General features: G+C 36.2%; 3 protein-coding genes across 3 annotated transcripts; 1 reads left to right on the plus strand and 2 right to left on the minus strand.

Moving 5' to 3' along the window:
* Positions 1-497: 497 nt before the first annotated feature.
* LOC145627292 (putative sesquiterpene synthase) lies at positions 498-1585 on the plus strand. The gene is made up of 2 exons (XM_081679685.1): positions 498-730; positions 1152-1585. Exons 1-2 carry the CDS (start codon positions 506-508, stop codon positions 1368-1370), a joined length of 444 nt encoding a protein of 147 aa, XP_081535811.1. The 5' UTR covers positions 498-505; the 3' UTR covers positions 1371-1585.
* A 5157-nt stretch (positions 1586-6742) lies between these two features.
* LOC145628156 (uncharacterized) lies at positions 6743-8082 on the minus strand. The gene is made up of 3 exons (XM_081680466.1): positions 7705-8082; positions 7203-7527; positions 6743-7101 (listed from the first exon to the last, which is right to left on the minus strand). The coding sequence occupies exons 1-3, from the start codon at positions 8080-8082 to the stop codon at positions 6743-6745; spliced, it is 1062 nt and encodes a 353-aa protein (XP_081536592.1).
* A 2098-nt stretch (positions 8083-10180) lies between these two features.
* Positions 10181-10825, minus strand: LOC145628157 (uncharacterized). Its single transcript, XM_081680467.1, has one exon. It carries the CDS (start codon positions 10823-10825, stop codon positions 10181-10183), a length of 645 nt encoding a protein of 214 aa, XP_081536593.1.
* Between the last annotated feature and the right edge of the window lie 9925 nt (positions 10826-20750).

Consider the following 20750-nt stretch of genomic DNA (forward strand, 5'->3'; position numbering starts at 1 on the left):
TAACTACATGAAAGTAATTTATCAAGCTACGCAAGATACGTTTGACGAAATTGAGAAAGATTTAGACCCGGAGCAACGATTAAATGCTATTCATTCGGCCAAAAAACATGTACATATTAATAAGAGCTTTATTATTTATTTATCCGTTATTATTGTTTTTATTTGTTTAGGGTTCGTTTGGCATTGCTGTAGTTTTCTGTTTTTTGGTTTTTTTGTTTTTTAAAAGTATGTAATATATGTCCCATAATGAATCAAAAATTATTTAAACTTATTAAAAACATGATAATTTTGAAAACTGACAACAGAAAAGTGGAAACACCTTTTTCTTGTTTTCTGTTTTTTGGTTTTTGGTTTTCAAAAAAACAGAAAACTGAAAACCAAAAATGATGCCAAACAAACCCTAAGCTTCTAGTATGAATTATACATTACATTAACAATAATAATGATTATTAATAATGCTTTAATTTTTTTTTCCTAACAGTTGGTAGATACTTGCCAAGCCTACATGCAAGAAGCCATATGGCGTGACCAAAAATTTGTTCCAACCTACGATGAATACATGAAAAACGGGGTTTATAGCTCCGGATATTTGTTCGTTGCTGCGTCATCCTATCTAGGCATGGGGGAGTTTGCAACAAAAGATGCCTTTGAATGGGTGAACCACTCTTCCAAGGCTCTAAAAGCCTCTTGTGTAATCGGGCGGCTCGTGAATGACATTTGTAGCCATGAGGTATGTATCTAAATTCATTCAATATTTATCGTGTTATTTTGTTAAATAAGTGTAAGTCATGCCTTTCACGAGTGTATCCACTCTATAAGTCTAAGAAGGTACAACTATAAAAGTATATGCCAATGAAAGGTCAAAGGAGTATTTTCTAGACTTACATTGAGTAGAGGACACCGCTTTGTCTTATCCCAACAACACTCTCCCTCACTCTTAACATCATTTTAATAATTGCCTAAAAAAAAAAAAAAAAAAAAAAAAAAAAAAAACAAAACATCATTTTAATAATGTGGGCCGGGACAACACTTTAACTCACGTGTGGAATTGTTTATGGTCTCAACATATTTAATTTACATTACTACTCTAAATTACCATATGGTTACTCATTCTTATTTTTAATTAATGGAATTGTATAACAACTTTGCAGTTTGAAGTGAAAAGAGGCCATGTTTCAACAGCATTAAATAGTCATATGGGTCAGTTTGGTACGTCCATGGAAGAAACCATCAAGGAGCTTCGATCGGAGGTGGAGTGTGCATGGAAGGACTTAAACGAAGCGATTTTAAGACCTACTATTGTTCCAATGCCATTGCTAACTTGTGTCGTTAACTTAACAAGAATATTACACGATGTTTATCCATGGTGAAGATGGCTATACTATGACTCAATTTATCAGAGGACAAGTCGAAATGATTCTAATTGACCCTATCATTGAATAAATCATGGTTCGTACGCCAAAGAGGCAAATTAAAGAAGTGACCCTAAGCTAAGCTAGGGTTCCAATAATACATGATGTGGAGCAACCATGTTATTTTACTTGGATTATAATTTTAATCTAAATTTGGCTTACACGTTTTTACCATTTACGTGGATTTTTTGTGTTTCAAGCATATTAGGACTATTATTTTGATTTGCGAGGCAATGCCCTGAGTTGTTATTTTTCGTGATATTTTCATCTAATAAGAACATTTTGAAGTTATGATATAAAAAGTAATGGATTGATATTCATAAACATGTTTAAAATTTAAGACAAAAATATTATTACCATGAAGAGTAGTTGGGATCAGCAAAAAAAAAAAACATAAATGAATAAAATTCAAATTTTTTTTTTTTGATGTTTAACCTTGATGACTTGAATTGGCAGTAAGACATATGTTGATACGTTTAATAGTGAGAGTAATCATCTATCTCATGTATAGTAACTATGTTCAATCAATGTTTTTGTTTTTTTTTTTTTTTTTTGTACAGTTGAAATTACATTAAAAACTACATTTGGTCATTCAATTTAAAAATTACATTTGGTCATTCATCAGAAAACGATTAACTCCATGTTTAGGTAATGGCCAAAGTGTACATAAGCGAAATCCTACAGTACACCAAACCACAAAATTTACGATTGTGTTATACAGATCAAACTGGGTATGCGAGAAGAAAAAAAAAATAGCAACTTCTTCCTTTGATAATGTATGGTTGGTGCACCCGGGTGCACCATGCACATGGTGCACCCGAAAAGAACATTAGGTATATTTAAAAGAACATGGGGCGAAAAAAAGAACATTATAGATATTTATAAAGAACGTGAGCATAATATGTTCTTTAAATTTGATTATTATGTTCTTTGAGTTTGAACTATATGTTCTTTATATTATACAATATGTTCTTTAATGAATGTACATTAAAAAAAATAAAATAAAAAATCAATCACCCGAGTAACTAGAAAAAAGAACATATTCTTTACTGTACTATCATGTTCTTTTTGTAAAGACTTTATGTTCTTTAGGTAGAGGTGATCAAAGTTAGACCGACCCGGCTTGATTTTGGACGGGTTTTGGGCAGATTTTTTTCGCCCCCAAATCGGGTCAAACCCGGCCCGTAAATTTAAATTTTTGGGCAGGTTTGGGATTGCGTTTTTATGCAATTTAGTTGATTTTTTTACTCAACCCGAAAAGCCCGCACGACCGGACCATTTTGGGCAGGTTTGGGCACAAAAACTTCAGCCCAAAACTTGGCCCGACTCGAGAAGTGAGCTGATTTTTTAACCAAACACGTTCAACCACCCAAGTAAGCATGAAAAATAACATGTTCTTTTTGTAAAGACTTTATGTTGTTTGTAATGTCATGTTCTTGTCAAACACAAACATGTTCTTTTGTCAAACACAGGTATGTTCTTTTTCAACCACTAGCATGTTCTTTTTTTTTTCCATGTTCATTAAAATATGTCTAATGTTCTTTCCGGGTGCACCATACGCATAATGCACCCGGGTGCACCATACTATTTTCAATTTTTTTTGCGAGAAACTACCTTTAAAAAAAATAATGTAAAAAACTACCTTATAAAAGCTAAATGTTGTAAGATACTACACTTGGTCGGAAAGTGAGATAATTTTTCCGGCGTTGTGCCGGTCACGTGACGTTTAATTAATCTTTCCCCATTTTCCCCCTAATTTTCCTTGAGCCTATCCATATAATACCCAAGATGAATAATAATTGCACAATAATATAATTTGATTGAAAGGTTTTTCGTATGTGTAACCCCTAATTTAAATCCCCCTTGAAATCCTTAGTAATTGCACAATAATATAATTTGTAAGAAATTAATCATTACTCCATTTTTTGTGCATTAGTTCATAAAATTGTAGTTATAGAGTACGAGCAATAATTAATAGTATATATTGACATCAAAATTATTAAGATTTGATTATTATTTGTTCTATATTAACCAAAAAAAAAATTTATAGTCAAACCAACTAGCTCACACAAACAACTAACTACGTAGTTAAGATGTCATAATCTTAAAAATTAATAAAAAATAAAAAATAAAAACCACACACACACACTCTATTTGAGCTCTCGGTGTCAAACAAGGCCATAATATAGTTTCATTAAATTACTAAATTTATAATAAACCGGGGCATCATCCGGGCCAATAACTAGTTATACATATATAAAGGAAAGTTTTTTCCCGAGTTTTAAAAGAGCCACGTAGGAATTAATTTTCTTAGCACGCCATGTACGATTATAAAATCTAGTGATAGTCAATTAAATAAGAGATTATTAGTTACTTTTAGATTTAAATAATTCAATTATCGCGTAAGTAAAATTGGCGAATGAGATTTTTAAGTTTAAATTAAAATATTATCTTTTGATATTACGAAATTTATCTATACATATAAAAAAAATTAGTACATAAATAAAAAATTAAAAAAAATGTTTTAAAAATTCAAACAATCTATGCATCGCACGGGTTTCATCTAGTATTATTAAATAGTCACTTATGCTTCCCTTTTGTTAGCATTTTTTCTAAGCTTATTGTACTAGCTCATTTGAAGTTTTCACGTAGTAATTAAATTGTCTACTATAAATTTAATGGCCTTACTTCACAAGGCTTTCTTTACACACACACACACACACAAAAAAAAAAAAAAAAAAAAGCTAATTAGGAATATCCCAATATTATAGCCACTCATTTATACACCCAAGATTTCAAAAATATTTTTTTCCTAAAATATAATAAGATAATTATCCCATAAATATTTTTTACTTGATAAAAATTTCAAAAATATTTTTTTCAAAATATAATAAGATAATGATCCCAAAAACATTTTTTGCTAAAATTATATGATAAAAATTTCATATAATTTTTTTTTTTTTTATACGATTAGCGTACAAGTAGAATCTAACTACAAAATAAAAACTAAATTTTTTAAGGTAATGACCTAACTAAATACAAGTTATTACCTAACCATAAACAGATTACAAAAATTGCAAAACAAGATTTCGGATCAAAGAGCAAACACTCATTATCCATTCATCGTTTACAAAAAATGAAGGATCTGCATTTTATATCATCATAATACAATTTCCTAATGTTTTTTTCATTCTCAAAAACATCAAATAATGTGATTTTTAAATTAATCAAAATTATCAATCGAACCCTAAAACAAAATTTGTAAATGAATATGACGGGATTTTTGACGGAATTTTGGTTGGAATTTTGGTCTGCGTTGCGAATAGATTATACAAGATTATGAGAGTGGTTAATGATGAACAATGATGAATTTTTTATTTCTTAAATTTTAATTATAATTTAATTTTCGAAAATGATTTTAATAAGAAAAATAATAGATTTTAAAAAGCTATAATTACGTATTTTTTAAAAAATACATGTATTTACAATTATACATACATGTATAGTATATTTAGGCTTTTAAAAATAAATAAAAAAATAGACCAATCATAATATGACACATTATCATGTTATGGTGTCATTTTTTGAAGAATGACACAGTAGAAACATCCTAAACACATTCAAACTTTTATTTTCTTTTTATATCCACTTCCCACAAAATGAAGGAATTAACTTACCTAGTTCCACTAGGTAAGTGGAACTTCCCATGAGAAGTGGAAATTCCCACATCCAACCAAACAATTTTTGGAAATTCCTAGGCATTACAATTTCATAGGAATTGAGATTTTATGGAAACTTCTACTTCCCACATCCAACCAAACAAGGCCTAAGTTTCACTCTACCATTTAAAGACTACTTTACAACATAAATTTCATTTGAGATAATTACCAAATAATTCTAATCCTTTAAAAGTTGTACTACCCTTTAAATTAATCTTTGTGTTTGCGTGGCTAAAATTCTTTAAACATGGAATGAACTTGGGCCATATTCTAAAAATATCTAGAAGAATAGGACTATCCATCCTACTATCAACGAGAATCTACAATAACCAATAGATTTTCAATCTCATAGAAAGACCTCCTTTATTCTTAGAAATACAACAACAAACTGTGCATAAAATCCTTCTTAAAATAATAATTTTTTTATTTTTTAGAATAAGAGACCATTTAAATAAATATGTGGTCTTTTGGATTCAAGAGACCAAATATTTCAAATAAATGGTCTCTTGTATTTAATTTTAGAGAGATGAAAACGTATCAAAGACTATCTATTCTAAATAAGTGGTCTAAATTTTTTTTTAATTAAATAAATAAATAAAACGAGGCCATTTATTTAGAAGAAGTGATCTCTCCTTTTTTTTTAATTAAACAAATAAATAAATAAGAGACCATCTATTTAACAGATGAAGTGGTCTCTCCTTTATTTTATTAAATAAATAAAAAAGAGAAAGATAATTTATTTAAGAGAAATGGTCTCTCCTTCTTTTTAATTAATTAAAAAAAAAATTTTGAACTGATCTACTAGTATTACACGAATTGTCATGTGTAAAAAGATAAAACCTTAGAGGCTTATCTCTCCTTCATTCTCTTTTCCCTCAAACCCTAAACTCACGCCTCATAATTTCTCACGCCCAGCCCCTTCTCCCCTCTTCTTCTCACTTTCATCACAGTCAATTCCTCACTCATTTTACTCTTCTTCTCTCTCTCAAACTCACCCCTTCCTCCATCGGCTCCATATCTCCACGCTGCCTCCGATCCATATCTCCACCACCTCCATGTCTTCCTCCTTTTATAATTGTATTTTTTTTATGAAATTGATAATAAACGAAACTGACCGCCCACGACGCCACCTCCGCTTGACGCTGTGACCAGCCCACCTCAGCATTGCTGGACGCTCTGACCAGCTACCTCTGTATCCCCGGACACTGGTCTTGTTTAAGTTTGTCTTCTTTTCTTTTCTTTCCCTTCAATTTTTGTTTTCATTTTCATAATTTGTATACCCTACTAGACTTATATATTATGTAGTGTTAGAAATTAGAATTTTGTTTGCATAAAAATCATATTTGTTTATTTTCTATTGATTTGCTTTCATAATTGATTTTGGTTTTTGTTTTATTTTTGTTTATGTTAAAGATCTAAATTTGATGATTTTGTGATTTGTTTTATTCACATTTTATCCTATCAAGAATTTCTAATTTTCATTTTACTTCTCAACTACTTGTATATTAGATTTGAAATTTTCATTTCAAATTTCATTTTAATTTTCAATTATATCAGATCTGAATTTTCTGGTTTTTTTTTTTTTTTTTTGAAAACCGGCAAGGAATAATATTAAAGGAGATCAATTTCCGCCAAAGTTAAAAGACTTTGAGGAAACGGACCAAAACATACAAACTCATCACAGTTTCTAGTATCCCACCTCGCTACCATATGAGCTAAGGTGTTCCCTGCCCGATTTACATGAGAAACAGAGAAAAAATTAAAAAGCAAAGAGCTAGCAACAATATCATCAAGTAAAAGGAAAAAAGGGGAGAAACCATTAGCCTTCTGCTTAACACCCACAACCACCTTCAAAGCATCACTTTCAACTTCCACCCTTGAGTAGCCTAACCTTCTAGCAATACACATACCAAAAGCCATTGCAGCAGCCTCTGCCTCATCAACAGTCCATCCCAACCTTCCCCTTTTGACTGTAACAGCAAGAACACCTCCCTAGTCATCTCGAAACACCACCCCCAACTAAACTTCGTTTCCCACCATTGCATCACAGTACAATTTATTTTTATATTACCTGAAGATGGGCATCGCCAAGCGTTATTCGTTGATGGAGCAGCACGAGTCACTTGTGAGTGGACTTTTTCAGCATATGCATTGTACTCTTGGACCAGCTTACACATCCTAATAGCAACTGCAGTAGTAGAAAACGGCTCACTGTCAAATGTTGCTTTGTTCCTACAGTGCCACGCTGGCCAACAAAGAGAGGCCATAACAGGCAACTCCTCCTTCGATATTTTGTCACACAACCACAGCATCCTAGTAGTGAAGCTCTCACTTAGGCCTTGGTCAATTAAATCCCTAAAGTTGCTTGTTGCCCATATCTCCTTTGCTGCAGCACGCTAAAAAATAGCATGAATAACAGACTCATCGCCATTGCCACATATTGCACAATTTTTATCATCAAGAATATGGCGATATATAAGTCTTTCTCGAACCGCAAGAAAGCCCTTACAAGTTCTCCACAAAAAATGTCGGAGCTTAGGTGGAGCATTCAAGTTCCAGATTATTTTCCATACCTTATCCCACGTATCACCTGTGTCAAAATATCCCCCATTTTTGCTAAGCCAATACCCTGATCGAACACTATATTCTCCATTTTTACTCGGCCACCAGAACATACAGTCATTCGACATTCTATTAGACAGAAGAATTGACAGCACAAGTGCACGTTCATCAGCTATAAAAGTGTTATTCAGAGCTTCATCATTCCAAGAATTACACGAGTGGTCAATCAGGTCAATAACTCTTAGCTCCATATCACTATCAACCGACGGAGTTGGAACCAAAGAAGATGTGTTGCCTGGAAGCCAAGCATCACACCAAACATTAATTGCGCTTCCATTGCCCACTCTCCACTTCAGTCCATCGAGCAACAAAGATTTTGCACTCCACATACTACGCCAAGCATAGCTAGGATCAAAACCCACATTCGCTTGCAACACATCACAACTCTAGTAATACTTCGCTTTGAGAACTAAGTGTAACAGAGACCCCGTATTATGATGAAGCCGCCAAAATTGTTTAGCTAGCAACGCTTGATTGAAGCAACGAAGGTCGCGAAATCCCAATCCCCCATTTCCTTTAGGTTGACACAAGAGGTCCCATCTTTGCCAGTGCATCTTCCGAGTAGTATCATTCGAACCCCACCAAAATTTCGCTAGAAGAGAGTGAAATTCATCGATCAAAGTGTCAGGAATTTTGAAAATACTCATCATATACGTTAGGATTGCTTGGGCCACAGCCTTGATAAGTATTTCCTTCCCCGGTCTTGAAAGCAGTTTCTACTTCAACCCTTGTAACTTCTTCCATAACCTTTCCTTGAGCCCTGCAAAAATCACCTTTTTTGATCTGCTAATGATAGTAGGAAGGCCTAGATATTTTTCATGACGTTCGACCTCTTGCACACCTAAAATCTCAATAATTTCCTCCCTCCGAACAGTACGAACTTTTTTGTTAAAAATAACCTCGGTCTTGCTTAGATTGACTTTCTGACTTGATGCCCTCTCATACTTGCTGATAATGTCAGCTATAACGGAGCATTCTTGCACATTGGCTCTAGCAAAAAGAATATTGTCATCGGCAAAAAATAAGTGTGAGACCCGGGGGTCCCCCCTACATATCCTCGCACCATGAATAAGATTGTTTGAAGCGGCTTTATTCAACAAACCCGAGAAAGCATCAGCACAGAGTAGGAACAAGTGCGGGGAAATTGGGTCGCCTTGTCTCAACCCTCTAGATGGAGTGATAGAATCTGAAATGTGCCCATTGATCTTAAAAGAAAATTTGACAGTCTCAAGACAATTCATGATTCTCCAATCCAAGCCCCGGAAAAACCCATCTTTTCCATCACCTTCTCCAAGAACACCTACCCACTCTACACGATCATACGCCTTACTCATGTCTAGCTTCAAAGCAATTTTACCCTTTTTTCCTTCCCCTCCTCTCTTCATAGTATGAAAAATCTCAAAGGCGACAATTGCATTATCAGTAATAAGACGCTTAGGAACAAACGCACTCTGATTTTGGGAGATCACATCACCTAAAAACCCCTTCAATTTGTTGGCCAAAGTTTTCGAAATAATTTTATAAATGACATTGCAGCAACTAATAGGCCTAAATTCAGATATTAATTTAGGATCATCAACCTTTGGATTAAGCACCACACAAGTGTTATTTATTTCTATCAAACCCGCCTCAGCCCTCCACCATCTCTTCACAAAGCTAATGATATCATTCCCAATAATATGCCAAAATTTTTGAAAAAATAAAGCGTGCATACCATCGGGGCTGGGAGCTTTATTTGGATGCATTTGGAACAGGGCTTCTCTGATTTTTTCACCTGTAGGCTCAACATCTAGCACTGTATTCATCTCATCAGAAACGACCTCCTCTATACCTTCAAGAGCACCTTGGAAACCCGTGGGAGAACTGGTTGCGAAAACATCGTTGAAATAAGCCTCAATGAGACGCTCAAGATCAACCCGTAGGTGGAGTAGAATGCCATTCGAATCAAGTAAGCTTGTGATGCGATTTTTTGCTCTTCGTTGACTGGCCTTATGGTGAAAATATTTGGTGTTTTTATCACCATCTCTAAGCTCATTTGCACGAGCTCTAGTGGACCAAAAAGATTCTTCCTGCAAATAAAGGGAGTCAAGCTCTTCGGATAATTTTTTGCACGAGTCCAAAGTCGGACCATCCATAGCACCCTCCTTCAACTCACGCATCTTCTGTTCAACCATCTTTATTTTCTTTTTTTATCGAACCGAAGGTCTTACTAGCCCATGAGCTCAAATCCTCACCACATCGGGCTATTTTCTGATTAATATCCACAGCAAGGCTCGCATTCCAGCTTTTGTCAACAATCTCACCACAATCTTCCCGAGAGAGCCAAAGTCGCTCAAAATGGAAGCACTTCCCTTTTACCTCAGATTTGTACCTCTTCTTCAATGACAACATAATTGGAGCATGATCAGAGCAATAAATAGTAAAGTTTCAAACTTTATAATCTGGGAACAAGGACACCCAACCATCGTCAGCAAAAAATCTATCCAGACGTTCACGGACATAAGTTATCATAGAATTCCCTTTTTCCCATGTGTATATGCTACCTTTAAAACCCAAGTCTCGAAAGCAGCAAGTATCAATAGCATCTCTAAATGCATCCATAAGTCTCTCACTTCTAGGAACACCAACCTCCTTTTCCCTCAAGCTAGTAATTTCATTAAAATCTCCAAACATTACACATGGCAAATCGCTTTTTGACTTCAGAGAAGCCATCAACGACCAAGTATTATGTTTCTGTGTTTGTTCCGGCCACCCGTATATGCCAATAGCCCTCCATAATGGAGAGTTATCACCATCTAAGACATCCACCTCAAAGTGATGATCAGAGTAAGAGACATCATTCGCATTTACATCTTTCCACCAAAAACCCATTCCTCCAGAATTACCAACACTACTAAGACATAAACCATAAGAAAAACCACATCTATTTTTTATTTTATTTAAAATAGAACTATCAATCATCGACTCCATAACAAAAACAAAGTTTGGCCTCTCCCTCCAACATTTATCTTGGAGGGCACGAACTTGCCTCGGGTTGCCAAGCCCGTGGTAGTTCCAACTTATGATTTTCATTGTTTTTCGAGGGCTCGGGCATTCCCAAGACCCTCTACTTCATTAATAGATACAAAAGAAGAGACATCACTGACACACATTTTCTGTTTTTTTCGGAAGAAATTATTGGATCATGTTGTTCATCCACAAGGGCATCTTCTGCATTTCTTTTCTTGGCAGTAGTTGGGTTTTCATGGCTCTCTGATGTGTCCATAATAGCAGCCCCATCTCTTCTCATTCTCTTGTGTACCTTCTTGGAGCAAGTAGGTGCTTGAACAGTTTCATTTGGCATCTTCTCTGACACATGTGGCCCCTCCTTCCTAACATCATCACCATTGTGCACAACAGTTACATCCCTGCCCGTACCAAGAGTATTATCAGGAGTAAAACTCTTTACTTCACAAAGAGCTTTCGGCCTTAACACCATTTTACCACCCCCATTATCCGCAACCGCCATCAGAGACGCAGTACGAGGCTTTGGAGTCACCACATTACACTCATTCGGGGATGAGAACAATAGCTTTCTCGCAGCCCCCGGAGGACCCAGTCTAATTGCCAAAGGGTCATTATAGTCAGTCCTAGGAATCCTCTTCTTCGTTGTTAGTCTTGCAGCCCATGTCCTCTCCTTCTCACGGTCCAAAGCAGAGACCCTTGGACGGTGAGGTGAAGCTGTTAAAAACGGACCATATTGAAACACCAACAGTGATTCATCATCACTCATCTCCTTCTCAATACAGTCTTTGTCAATGTGCCCCATTACACCACAATAATAGCAAAAATCCCCGAGACGTTCATATTTGAAGCCAATCCATTTTGTAACCCCCGACTCCAACGCTACCTTCAGTCCCCTTCTAAGCGGTTTGGTAATATTCACCAACACCTTTACCCTCATGTACTCCTCCCATCCAAGAGGATCGGACTCATCCACCTCCAAGCATTCTCCAATACAATCACCCACCTCCCTAACAAATCGAGAGGTTCGTTTCCCAAAAGGTACATCAAGAAGTCGTATCCAAAAAGGGCACGAGTCAAAGCAGACATCGGGAGGTTGTTCATCAGCACAAGTCTCCTTCAGCAAAAGGGTTTGATTATCGAAAGCCCAAGGCCTCCCATTCAGTACTTTGTCCCTGTCCTCTGTTTTGAAAAATTGGAAAACAAACAGGTTTGTGTCTACCGATCGAATCGCAACATTGTCATCGATACGCCACAAGTTTTTTAACACACGTTTCATCGCATCAACATTGAAAGTTTTTTTGGTGAGGAGTTTCCCCACCAGCGACAAGGCAAGACGGTTAGCAGGTTCCTCCGTATCCACCATGGAAGACGCTCCATCGAGAACAAGGTTTTCTTCATCGGTCAATTTCAGATTGTCCCACGCTTTCACTAATTGGTCCTCCATCATCGAAAGACAGGAAGAATTATTATTTTTGTGATCAATTTGGCCAGAAATCGTGGAGTTGCAGTGGGTAAATTGGGGGAAATAGCAAACCCTAGACGAGAGAACTATTCACCCTACTCGAGGGACTGCTTTTTAATTTACAACTCCAAAACTTGCTTAATTATGAATTTTCTGGTTTGTTTTCTTAAATGTCATTTTTTTGATAAATTTTAATTTCTTTTGAATTTGTTTTAAAAATTACATTCGTCTTTTTTAATTTTTTGATTTCGAATAAGTTTTAAATTTTAAATTTCTGCAATTTTAAATATAATTGCTAATTCAAATATTTGTTTGTTTACTACTTTAATTTTTGATGCTTTGGAAAATTTTTCACTGTAAAAAGTGTAATTGAAGAAGATTTCTTACCTTCATTATTGTTTTTATTTTTTGTTTTCAATTAATTTTTTAATTTTTGTTTATGTAAATTTAATTGATGATTTAAAAGTTTGTTTAATATTATTTTTAGGAAATTTTGCAAAAAAAACCACCTTTTAAATCTTGTTTTTTTTTTCATATAACCACCTTTTAAAAAAAATGTTGCAAAAGACCACCAATTTTAAAATTTTTGTTGTTACCTAATATGATTAGGTTTCTCATTGTAACCCTATAAATATTTACCAATGGAAATCACTTTAATCAAGGAGTTTATATTATCTGACATGGTATCACAGCTTAGGTGAGATCTTGGGACCATATACAAAAATTCTCACCCTGCCGGTGGATTAGAAAATTAAACCCACCGGCGGGATATACACAAATTTTTTATGCTTCCGCAAACACACATATAGATTTTTTTTTCTTTTCTCAAAGTTTTTTTTTAAAAATCTTTATGTAGACTTGCGCCTCCCACAAACAGTAGCAACCGCAAAAGCCTCCTCCATCATTGGTGGTAATCGCATACACTACCACCTCCCACTACTGGCAGTAACCACATCTGCCAACCTACTCCATGTGCCGCACTCTATTTCCACCTCCTCATGACCAACAATGATTCTTACATTGCCTCATTGGTTTTTCTACACAAAATCACACAGATTTTGTTTTAGTGGTGGTATATCACAATAAGGTAAACTTTTGCATATCTCTTTTGCTATCAAGTAAGCTCCCCTTATTATTGCAGCACTTGGAATCTTTGTGGAGTATTAATTCTTGCTACCTGGTTTCTCTTTTGAGAATTGATTAATTTCAAGCGGTGGAATTTAATCTTTTCTTGCGCAATTTTATTTGTTTTTCTTCAACTGTGATTTCACGTAATAGTGTAGTGTCGATCTTCATTCTCCCCGATGATGGTTTGATCCCTTAACTTATTCTTCTCTGGATCTGCAACTTGGCCTAAGTATATGCGTGACTCTTCTCCTTCGGCCTAAAAGCGCATATCTCTACTATACGTAGGTCATGGTTGTTACTTCTCATCGTCATCACCAGCACACGTCTACTACTTCTCTTTTGATCATGGGTTACTATACTATCCTTACCGTTCGATGCGTGATTCAGATCCAGTCTGAGCATCCGATCCCGCTCTGACTGCGGGGGTGTGATAGAGAATATCCATAGAATATTCTCATCTTAGGTTTAGGATATATTTTGTATAAGATTATCTTTGATATCTGTACACATCTTATGTTACCTAATATGATTAGGTTTCTCATTGTAACCCTATAAATATTGATAAATGGAAATCATTCTAATCAAGGAGTTTATATTATCTGACAGGTTCCATAAGCGTCATAGATTTCATCTATTACAGATATAATGTTGAACAATTTGTTTAACAGCATCCTCGCGTACAAGTACTTAGGCTCATAGTACACACCCAAAATCCAAAAATAGGCCTCTACCACTCTATCACGAACAAAAGGGTATTTTGTGACCATATCTAGACTTCTCCACCACCCGAGTAAAAGAAAAATTAGTACTAACCCTAGCAGCCTAGCTAGATAAATCACTTGTATCAATAAGTTACTTCATATATTTAATTACCTAGTATGATCTATTAGCTCCTTGTTATGCAATATTTGAACCAAGTTAAAATCTAACTTCGCAAATTTCAACAAAGCTTCATTATGGAAAGGCTTTAACTCATACTATTAGAAGACCCCTCATTGGAGAAAGAGGAGAGGTGGTTCCACTTTATAAGGTAGAGGAGTTACTCCTACTATTGCCAATTGGTTTTAGTGTGGAAGCTCCAAAGCCTATTTTGTGGACCAAACTCTCCTCCTCTTTGTTCGGGTTGCCCAGGCGCATTTCATATTGTTTCAAAATTTAACACATACCACGAAATTTGGTACCACGATTCAAGCATTATACTATGTCGATGGAGGGGTAGTTTCAAGGCATGGGCTATTTGTTTAGCCATGGGAGAGTTTGATTGTGTAGAAAAGGAGGTTAGATGAGTAGTAGCAAATGCACGAGCTTCGTCGAGTGTAGTCTCTCCATGTACTCCTAGATATGATGCTTCATACAAGCTCAATAGGCCATGGACATCGTTTGTTAACCTTATGTTAGAGATAATATCGGAAAATATATGTGTTATATATTTTCCGTATTGATCTTATTAGGAGAATAATATATTTAGGTTTATTATATGTTAAGATATTATTAAAGTATATCTTTTAGGAAGATTGTTTCCTATCTTATGTTCTTAGGTTTTGTATAAATACTCTACCTATTGATGAATAATAATGAAGCAATACAAAAGCTATTTTATTTCTCCCCTAATTTGTCATGGTATCAAGAGCAGGTTAAATCTTGGGACCGTTCATAAAAAATTTCCCCCCTACCGGTGGGTTAGAAATTAAACCCACCGGTGGGATGATCCTTTAGCAAAAATTACCAATTTTTTTTAAGTTTATTCCGCTGTGCAAGTTAGTGTTGGTGCAGAGTTTGAGTTGATGACTTGATGTATACATTACATCATGCGTGGCTTTTCTAAGCATTGAGATCAAAATAAAGTTGTTGGTGTGTCTTTGACTCTCAAAGATGAAAAAAAAAAAAAAAAGTTTTCGGCTCTCTGGTGTCGTGAGACAAGAAATTGGTTCTCCTTGTGCCATGAGACAAGGTTTGTGAGTTGATTCGAGCATAATTTTGCTCCTTTGGATTTGAGTGTGGTTTACTCTGAAAGACCAATAAGAAATTTGAGTGTGGTTTACTCTAAAAGACCAATTTGAGTGTGGTTTACTCTGAAAGACCAATAAGAAATTTGAGTGTGGTTTACTCTGAAAGACCAATAAGAAATTTGAGTGTGGTTTACTCTGAAAGACCAATAAGAAATTTGAGTGTGGTTTACTCTGACAAACCAATATTTGATTGGAGCTCGGTTTTGCTCTAGAAAAACCAAAATTGTTATATTTGCAGGTTCGAAAAGAATGACGTTCCTGTTTGATTGATGACTGATGAGTTCGAAAAAGGTGAACGTTCTCATCATTGAAGAATGAAAAAAAAAATTGAAGGCGACATCACAAGAGTGTGCATCTCGGCTTCAACAATTTGAAGAATTTCCAATCGCAATGTTCGTGTTACTGCCGTTACGATTGCGGAAGGGTGTTAGAGATAATATCGGAAAATATATGTGTTATATATTTTCCGTATTGATCTTATTAGGAGAATAATATATTTAGGTTTATTATATGTTAAGATATTATTAAAGTATATCTTTTAGGAAGATTGTTTCCTATCTTATGTTCTTAGGTTTTGTATAAATACTCTACCTATTGATGAATAATAATGAAGCAATACAAAAGCTATTCTATTTCTCCCCTAATTTGTCACCTTTCCTTGAAGCTTCCATTCTCAGTTTCTCACATTTGAAGTTTTCAAACACATCTGGTTTATACATACAAATATTATATCAATAAACTTGGAATATTTTTAATTTAACTTGAAACTTGTTGGTGTATTAGTTACTCCTTATTATTAGGAGTAGTAGTTACGTGTACTTGGTCATTCCTAAAGGCTTTAGGAGTATGTTAGTGGGTCAATTTGTTTATTAGTCAATTGCATGTTTATTGTTGTTGAGAAATATTAGGAGATATAGTGGGTTTGTTAGTGGAGTCATGCTCCTATTATTAAGTAGTTAGTTGGCATATTTTTCAGCTTTGTTTTTGTACGTGATATTGGCCTATATAAGGCAAGGCAGTGATGTTTTTTTTTTTTTTTTTTTTTTTTTTTTTTTTTTTTTTTTGATTCAAAGGAGGAAAGAAATTCCAAAAAAGAGCAAGATAAAAGAACAAAAAATAAACAAACAAAGAAACTACCTACGGAGGGATGAGTCGTGGTAAAGCCACGCCTCTACAGTCCTCCTCCAAAATACGACTTAAATCTAGTGGAACATTATTAATAAATTCTAAGGGAGAGTCTTGAGTAACTCCGCGGTTGGCCAACCAATCCGCCGCTCGATTGCCTTCGCGGTATACATGAGCAACTTTCACATTCCATCTCTCATCATTCAATAGCTTTTGACAGTAAGCAAGTTCATGAACATTTTCACCTCGGGGAATTTTCTGCATGTTTAGAGCTTGAACACAAGCAAGATTGTCAAGCTGAACCTCCAAATTCTCGATTTGCAGATTTTGAGCCATTTCCAGGCCTCGAGTAAGAGCCATAATCTCTGCCCTATAAGCTGTGCAGTAGCCAAAGTTTGCGTGGAAGGCTGAGATGAGAGTGCCATTATAATCTCTTATTAATGCTCCTCCTCCTGCAGGCCCTAGACACCCTTTCACAGCACCATCACAATTCAGTGAGTACCAACCATAATCCGGAGCCCTCCAAGTGATAAAAGTCTCACTTCTCTTTGTCCGTTCTCTGTTTTCCCCTGCATTTCCTATGATGTTTTTAAGTGCTCTTCTTGCTTCCTCGTATCTGACTTGGAGAAAGGCACCAAAGTCAATTGGCAGCTCTTTTTGTCTATTATAGACATAGCAGTTTCGCCAACCCCAAATCCACCAAGTTGCCACTCCAAAATAGGTCACCCAATTTGGTTCATCATCCTGATCTGGATCGATTAGATTCATAGTGATCCATTCCTTTGCATTGCCATGATAAAACTTCTGAGCTATTGAAGGATCAAGCGTTTTTCTCCACACCATACGAGCTGCAAGACAATCTCGAAGGATATGAATGGTGCTCTCCTCATTCGCACCACAGATATGACATTTAGGATCATCAATTAACTTTCTTTTAAATCGATTCAAATTCCCAAGGATCCTATCATGGCAAGCAAGCCATAAAAAAGCTCTGATTCTTTGCTGAAAGGGAGCACTCCAGACCGCAGTCCAACACTTATCATCAAGAAAATCAGTTTCGTGCCTCATAATTCTTGTGGCAGATCGAATGGAGAATTTGCCTTTATTTCCATCTTTCCAATACACCAAATCCCCCAAACTGCTATCGATTCTCAATTCATGATTTTGGATGATCTTCAGCGAAGTAGACTCAAGGAACGGGCTAAAGATATTCCATCTCCATCCCATTCCTTCTTCCCACATGTCATGGACAGTGGCAGCTGCTAATTCTTCAGGAATTGGATGGGTTGCTAAGTCTCTTAATGGCTGATCCGTACACCATTTGTGATTCCAGAAAGATGTGTTTTTTCCATTCCCAGACGCAATCTTAACACCTTCCCCAATCACTTTTGCATTTTCTGTGATTCCACTCCATACATTTGACATTCCAACTTTTGGCTCGAACATCTCAAGATCGCATCTACCTTTGCAATATTTGGCTCTCAACACACGTGCCCAAAGAGCATTAGGATCTGCTAGGACCCTCCATCCAAGCTTGGTGAGAAACGCAGCATTGGCTTGCTTTGCAGAATATATGCCAATTCCTCCTTGTTCTTTTGGCTTTTGAAGCAGTTCCCAGGAGAGTAAATGCACCTTTCTTTGTTCATCACTTCCTCCCCAAATAAATTGCCGAGTTTTTTTATCAATTTCTTCACAAGTCATTCTTGGAATTTTGGCAGTTTGCATAGAGTACATTGCCATCGTCGAGAGAGTCGAATTAGCAAGAGTTATCCTTCCTGCTAGAGAAAGGTACTTAGATTTCCATCCCGCAAGTCTTCTGTCAATTTTCTCACACAAGTGATGAAAGGTATCCTTCGTCACTCGACTCGTTAAGGTGGGCATGCCAAGGTACGTACCTAGGTCCTCAGTTGCCTCCATACCAAGAGCCACACTGATATTTTCCTTTGATTCAGTGCTCATATTTTTTGAAAAATAAACTCGTGATTTGCTAAGGCTTACCTTCTGACCTGATGCATCACAAAATCTCCTTAAGCAATTATGGATTGTTTCGGCTTGGTCAATACTAGCTTCCGCAAATAATATAATATCATCCGCGAAAAATAGGTTGGAAAGAAGAGGACCATCGCGACTCGCTCGAATTGGCTTCCACTTCTTTTGAATTATTGCTTCTTCAATTGTTTGGTATAACCTCTCCATGCACATCACGAAAAGATAGGGAGACAAGGGGTCTCCTTGTCTAATACCCCTTGAGGGTCTAAATTTAGGAGAAGGTTCCCCATTCCATAAGACTTGAAGAGAGGCCGTCGTAATGCATTCCATAATTAATTCAATCATGAAGATAGGTAGATTCATTTGCACCATAGTATCCCTAATGAAGGACGATCGTAATCGATCATAAGCTTTTTCAAAATCAATTTTGATGGCCATGAAGCCCTTTTCTCCTTGTTTCCTTCTCATTGTATGGATAACCTCTTGCACAATGACTATGTTATCTGTTATTTGGCGGCCCGGAACAAAACTAGCCTGAGTGTTGGAAATAAGCCCGGGGAGGACCGGCTTTAATCTATTCACAATTACCTTTGTAATGATCTTATAAGCAACATTACATAACCCTATTGGGCGAAATTGTGAGGCAAATTCAGGCTTGTCAATTTTCGGGATAAGGGAAATAAAAGTTTCATTCATATTTTCAGGTAATCCCTTCCCCTCGAGAGCCGGCATAATCGTGCTAATCACTGTATTTGCAATCGTATCCCAATTCTTTTGGTAAAAAAGGGCTTGGAATCCATCAGGTCCTGGCGCCTTGAGCGCACTCATCTCCTTAATAACAGCCTCTATCTCAAATTTGGAATACGGCCGTGTCAGGGAACACCATTCTGCCATAGGTAATTCTGGGAACACATCTTGAGGAATATTGAAGCTCTCTGGTTCTCCTTCCTCCTCAAAAAGCTTTGAGAAATATTTGACAATCTGATCTCGAATTTCCACTTTATCATGAATCCATTGACCATATTCTCCCTTCAAGGCAACCACTTTATTTTTCCACCTCCTTACAATAGTGCTTAGGTGAAAATAAGTGGTGTTTCGATCACCATTTTTTATCCATTCAATTCGAGATTTTTGGTACCACAAGACTTCTTCTCTCTCAAGTACCTCATCTAGCCACCTTTGAAGCTTTGTCTCCAACTTTATCAGACCTCGATCGGCCTTGATAGCTAATTTTTCCTGGACTCCAGCTATTCTTGCAAGAAGAGATCTTTTTTGCTTGAAAATATTCCCAAACACAACTCTATTCCAAGATTGTAAGTCAGTGGATAGTTTCGCCAATGCTTGCATTAAATTGCTCTCACCATCCCACTTCTCTTCAACAAATGCCTTGAAATTTTCATGAGTTAGCCATGTTGCTTGAAAACGAAACGGTCTATGAATTGCTTGCAAAGGTGTAAACCCATTAGGAGAGATAAAAATTGGGCTATGGTCTGACTGAATTGCCGTTAAATGCTTCATCGAGGCTTGATCAAAACGAATCGCCCATTGTGAATTGCACAATGCACGGTCTAATCTTGCACTTTGCCGAGTCTCGACAGATTTGCCCCTTGCCCAAGTGTGCGAAGCACCAGAAAATTCAACTTCTAAAAGATCCATCTCTTCCACCCAATTATTAAACAATCTTGATCTTTTAGTAGTTTCGTGGCACGATTTATTTCTTTCCGATGGGAATCTTGTATCATTAAAATCTCCCGCCAAGAGCCATGGTTTGTCATGCGTTTCTGCAAAATTCTTTAACTCCTCCCATATTCCTTCCTTTTCGAAGGGTCCGGGCTTGCATAGATTGCCGAGAAATACCAAGGTATAGCACCTACCCTAGAAATCTCCATGGTAATGTGTTGTTTGTGCTTCATGATTGGATGGACAGTCACAAGTGCCGTTCTCCAATACACCCATATACCTCCACTAAATCCCATAGCATCAACTCTTGAGTGACCATCATATCCTAGCCATCCTGCTATCTTTATTGCTTGTTCGCCTCCCATATGTGTTTCCACTAAAGTTAACACATTTGGTTGGTGAATCTTCACTAGATCTTTGAGAACAGAGATAAAATTTTTGCTTCCTGCTCCTTGAACGTTCCACACCATACAAGAGATGGGTATTGTGTACAGGTTCAAATTAGGGATGTTATTCATAAAATCAACTGGAATAGATGGAAGGCTTGATACATAAGCTAGCCTGAGCAAGTTCAGCAAACGCTGAAATTCATTGGGAA

Source organism: Chenopodium album, chromosome 4 (assembly GCF_948465745.1).
Source record: "Chenopodium album chromosome 4, dcCheAlbu1.1, whole genome shotgun sequence".
NCBI classification, from domain to species: domain Eukaryota; kingdom Viridiplantae; phylum Streptophyta; class Magnoliopsida; order Caryophyllales; family Amaranthaceae; genus Chenopodium; species Chenopodium album.

What these genes read in the sequence shown, in the direction of transcription:
- LOC145628156 (XM_081680466.1), bottom strand. Translation starts at nt 8,082, where the DNA reads ATGTGGAGTGCAAAATCTTTGTTGCTCGATGGACTGAAGTGGAGAGTG. An exon ending in CAGGTGATACGTGGGATAAG is followed by an intron (nt 7,528 to 7,704) that starts GTATGGAAAATA and finishes GCTATTTTTTAG; the next exon opens with CGTGCTGCAGCAAAGGAGAT. An exon ending in TTGGCGATGCCCATCTTCAG is followed by an intron (nt 7,102 to 7,202) that starts GTAATATAAAAA and finishes TTGCTGTTACAG; the next exon opens with TCAAAAGGGGAAGGTTGGGA.
- LOC145628157 (XM_081680467.1), bottom strand. Translation starts at nt 10,825, where the DNA reads ATGAAAATCATAAGTTGGAACTACCACGGGCTTGGCAACCCGAGGCAA.
- LOC145627292 (XM_081679685.1), top strand. Translation starts at nt 506, where the DNA reads ATGCAAGAAGCCATATGGCGTGACCAAAAATTTGTTCCAACCTACGAT. An exon ending in ATGACATTTGTAGCCATGAG is followed by an intron (nt 731 to 1,151) that starts GTATGTATCTAA and finishes ACAACTTTGCAG; the next exon opens with TTTGAAGTGAAAAGAGGCCA.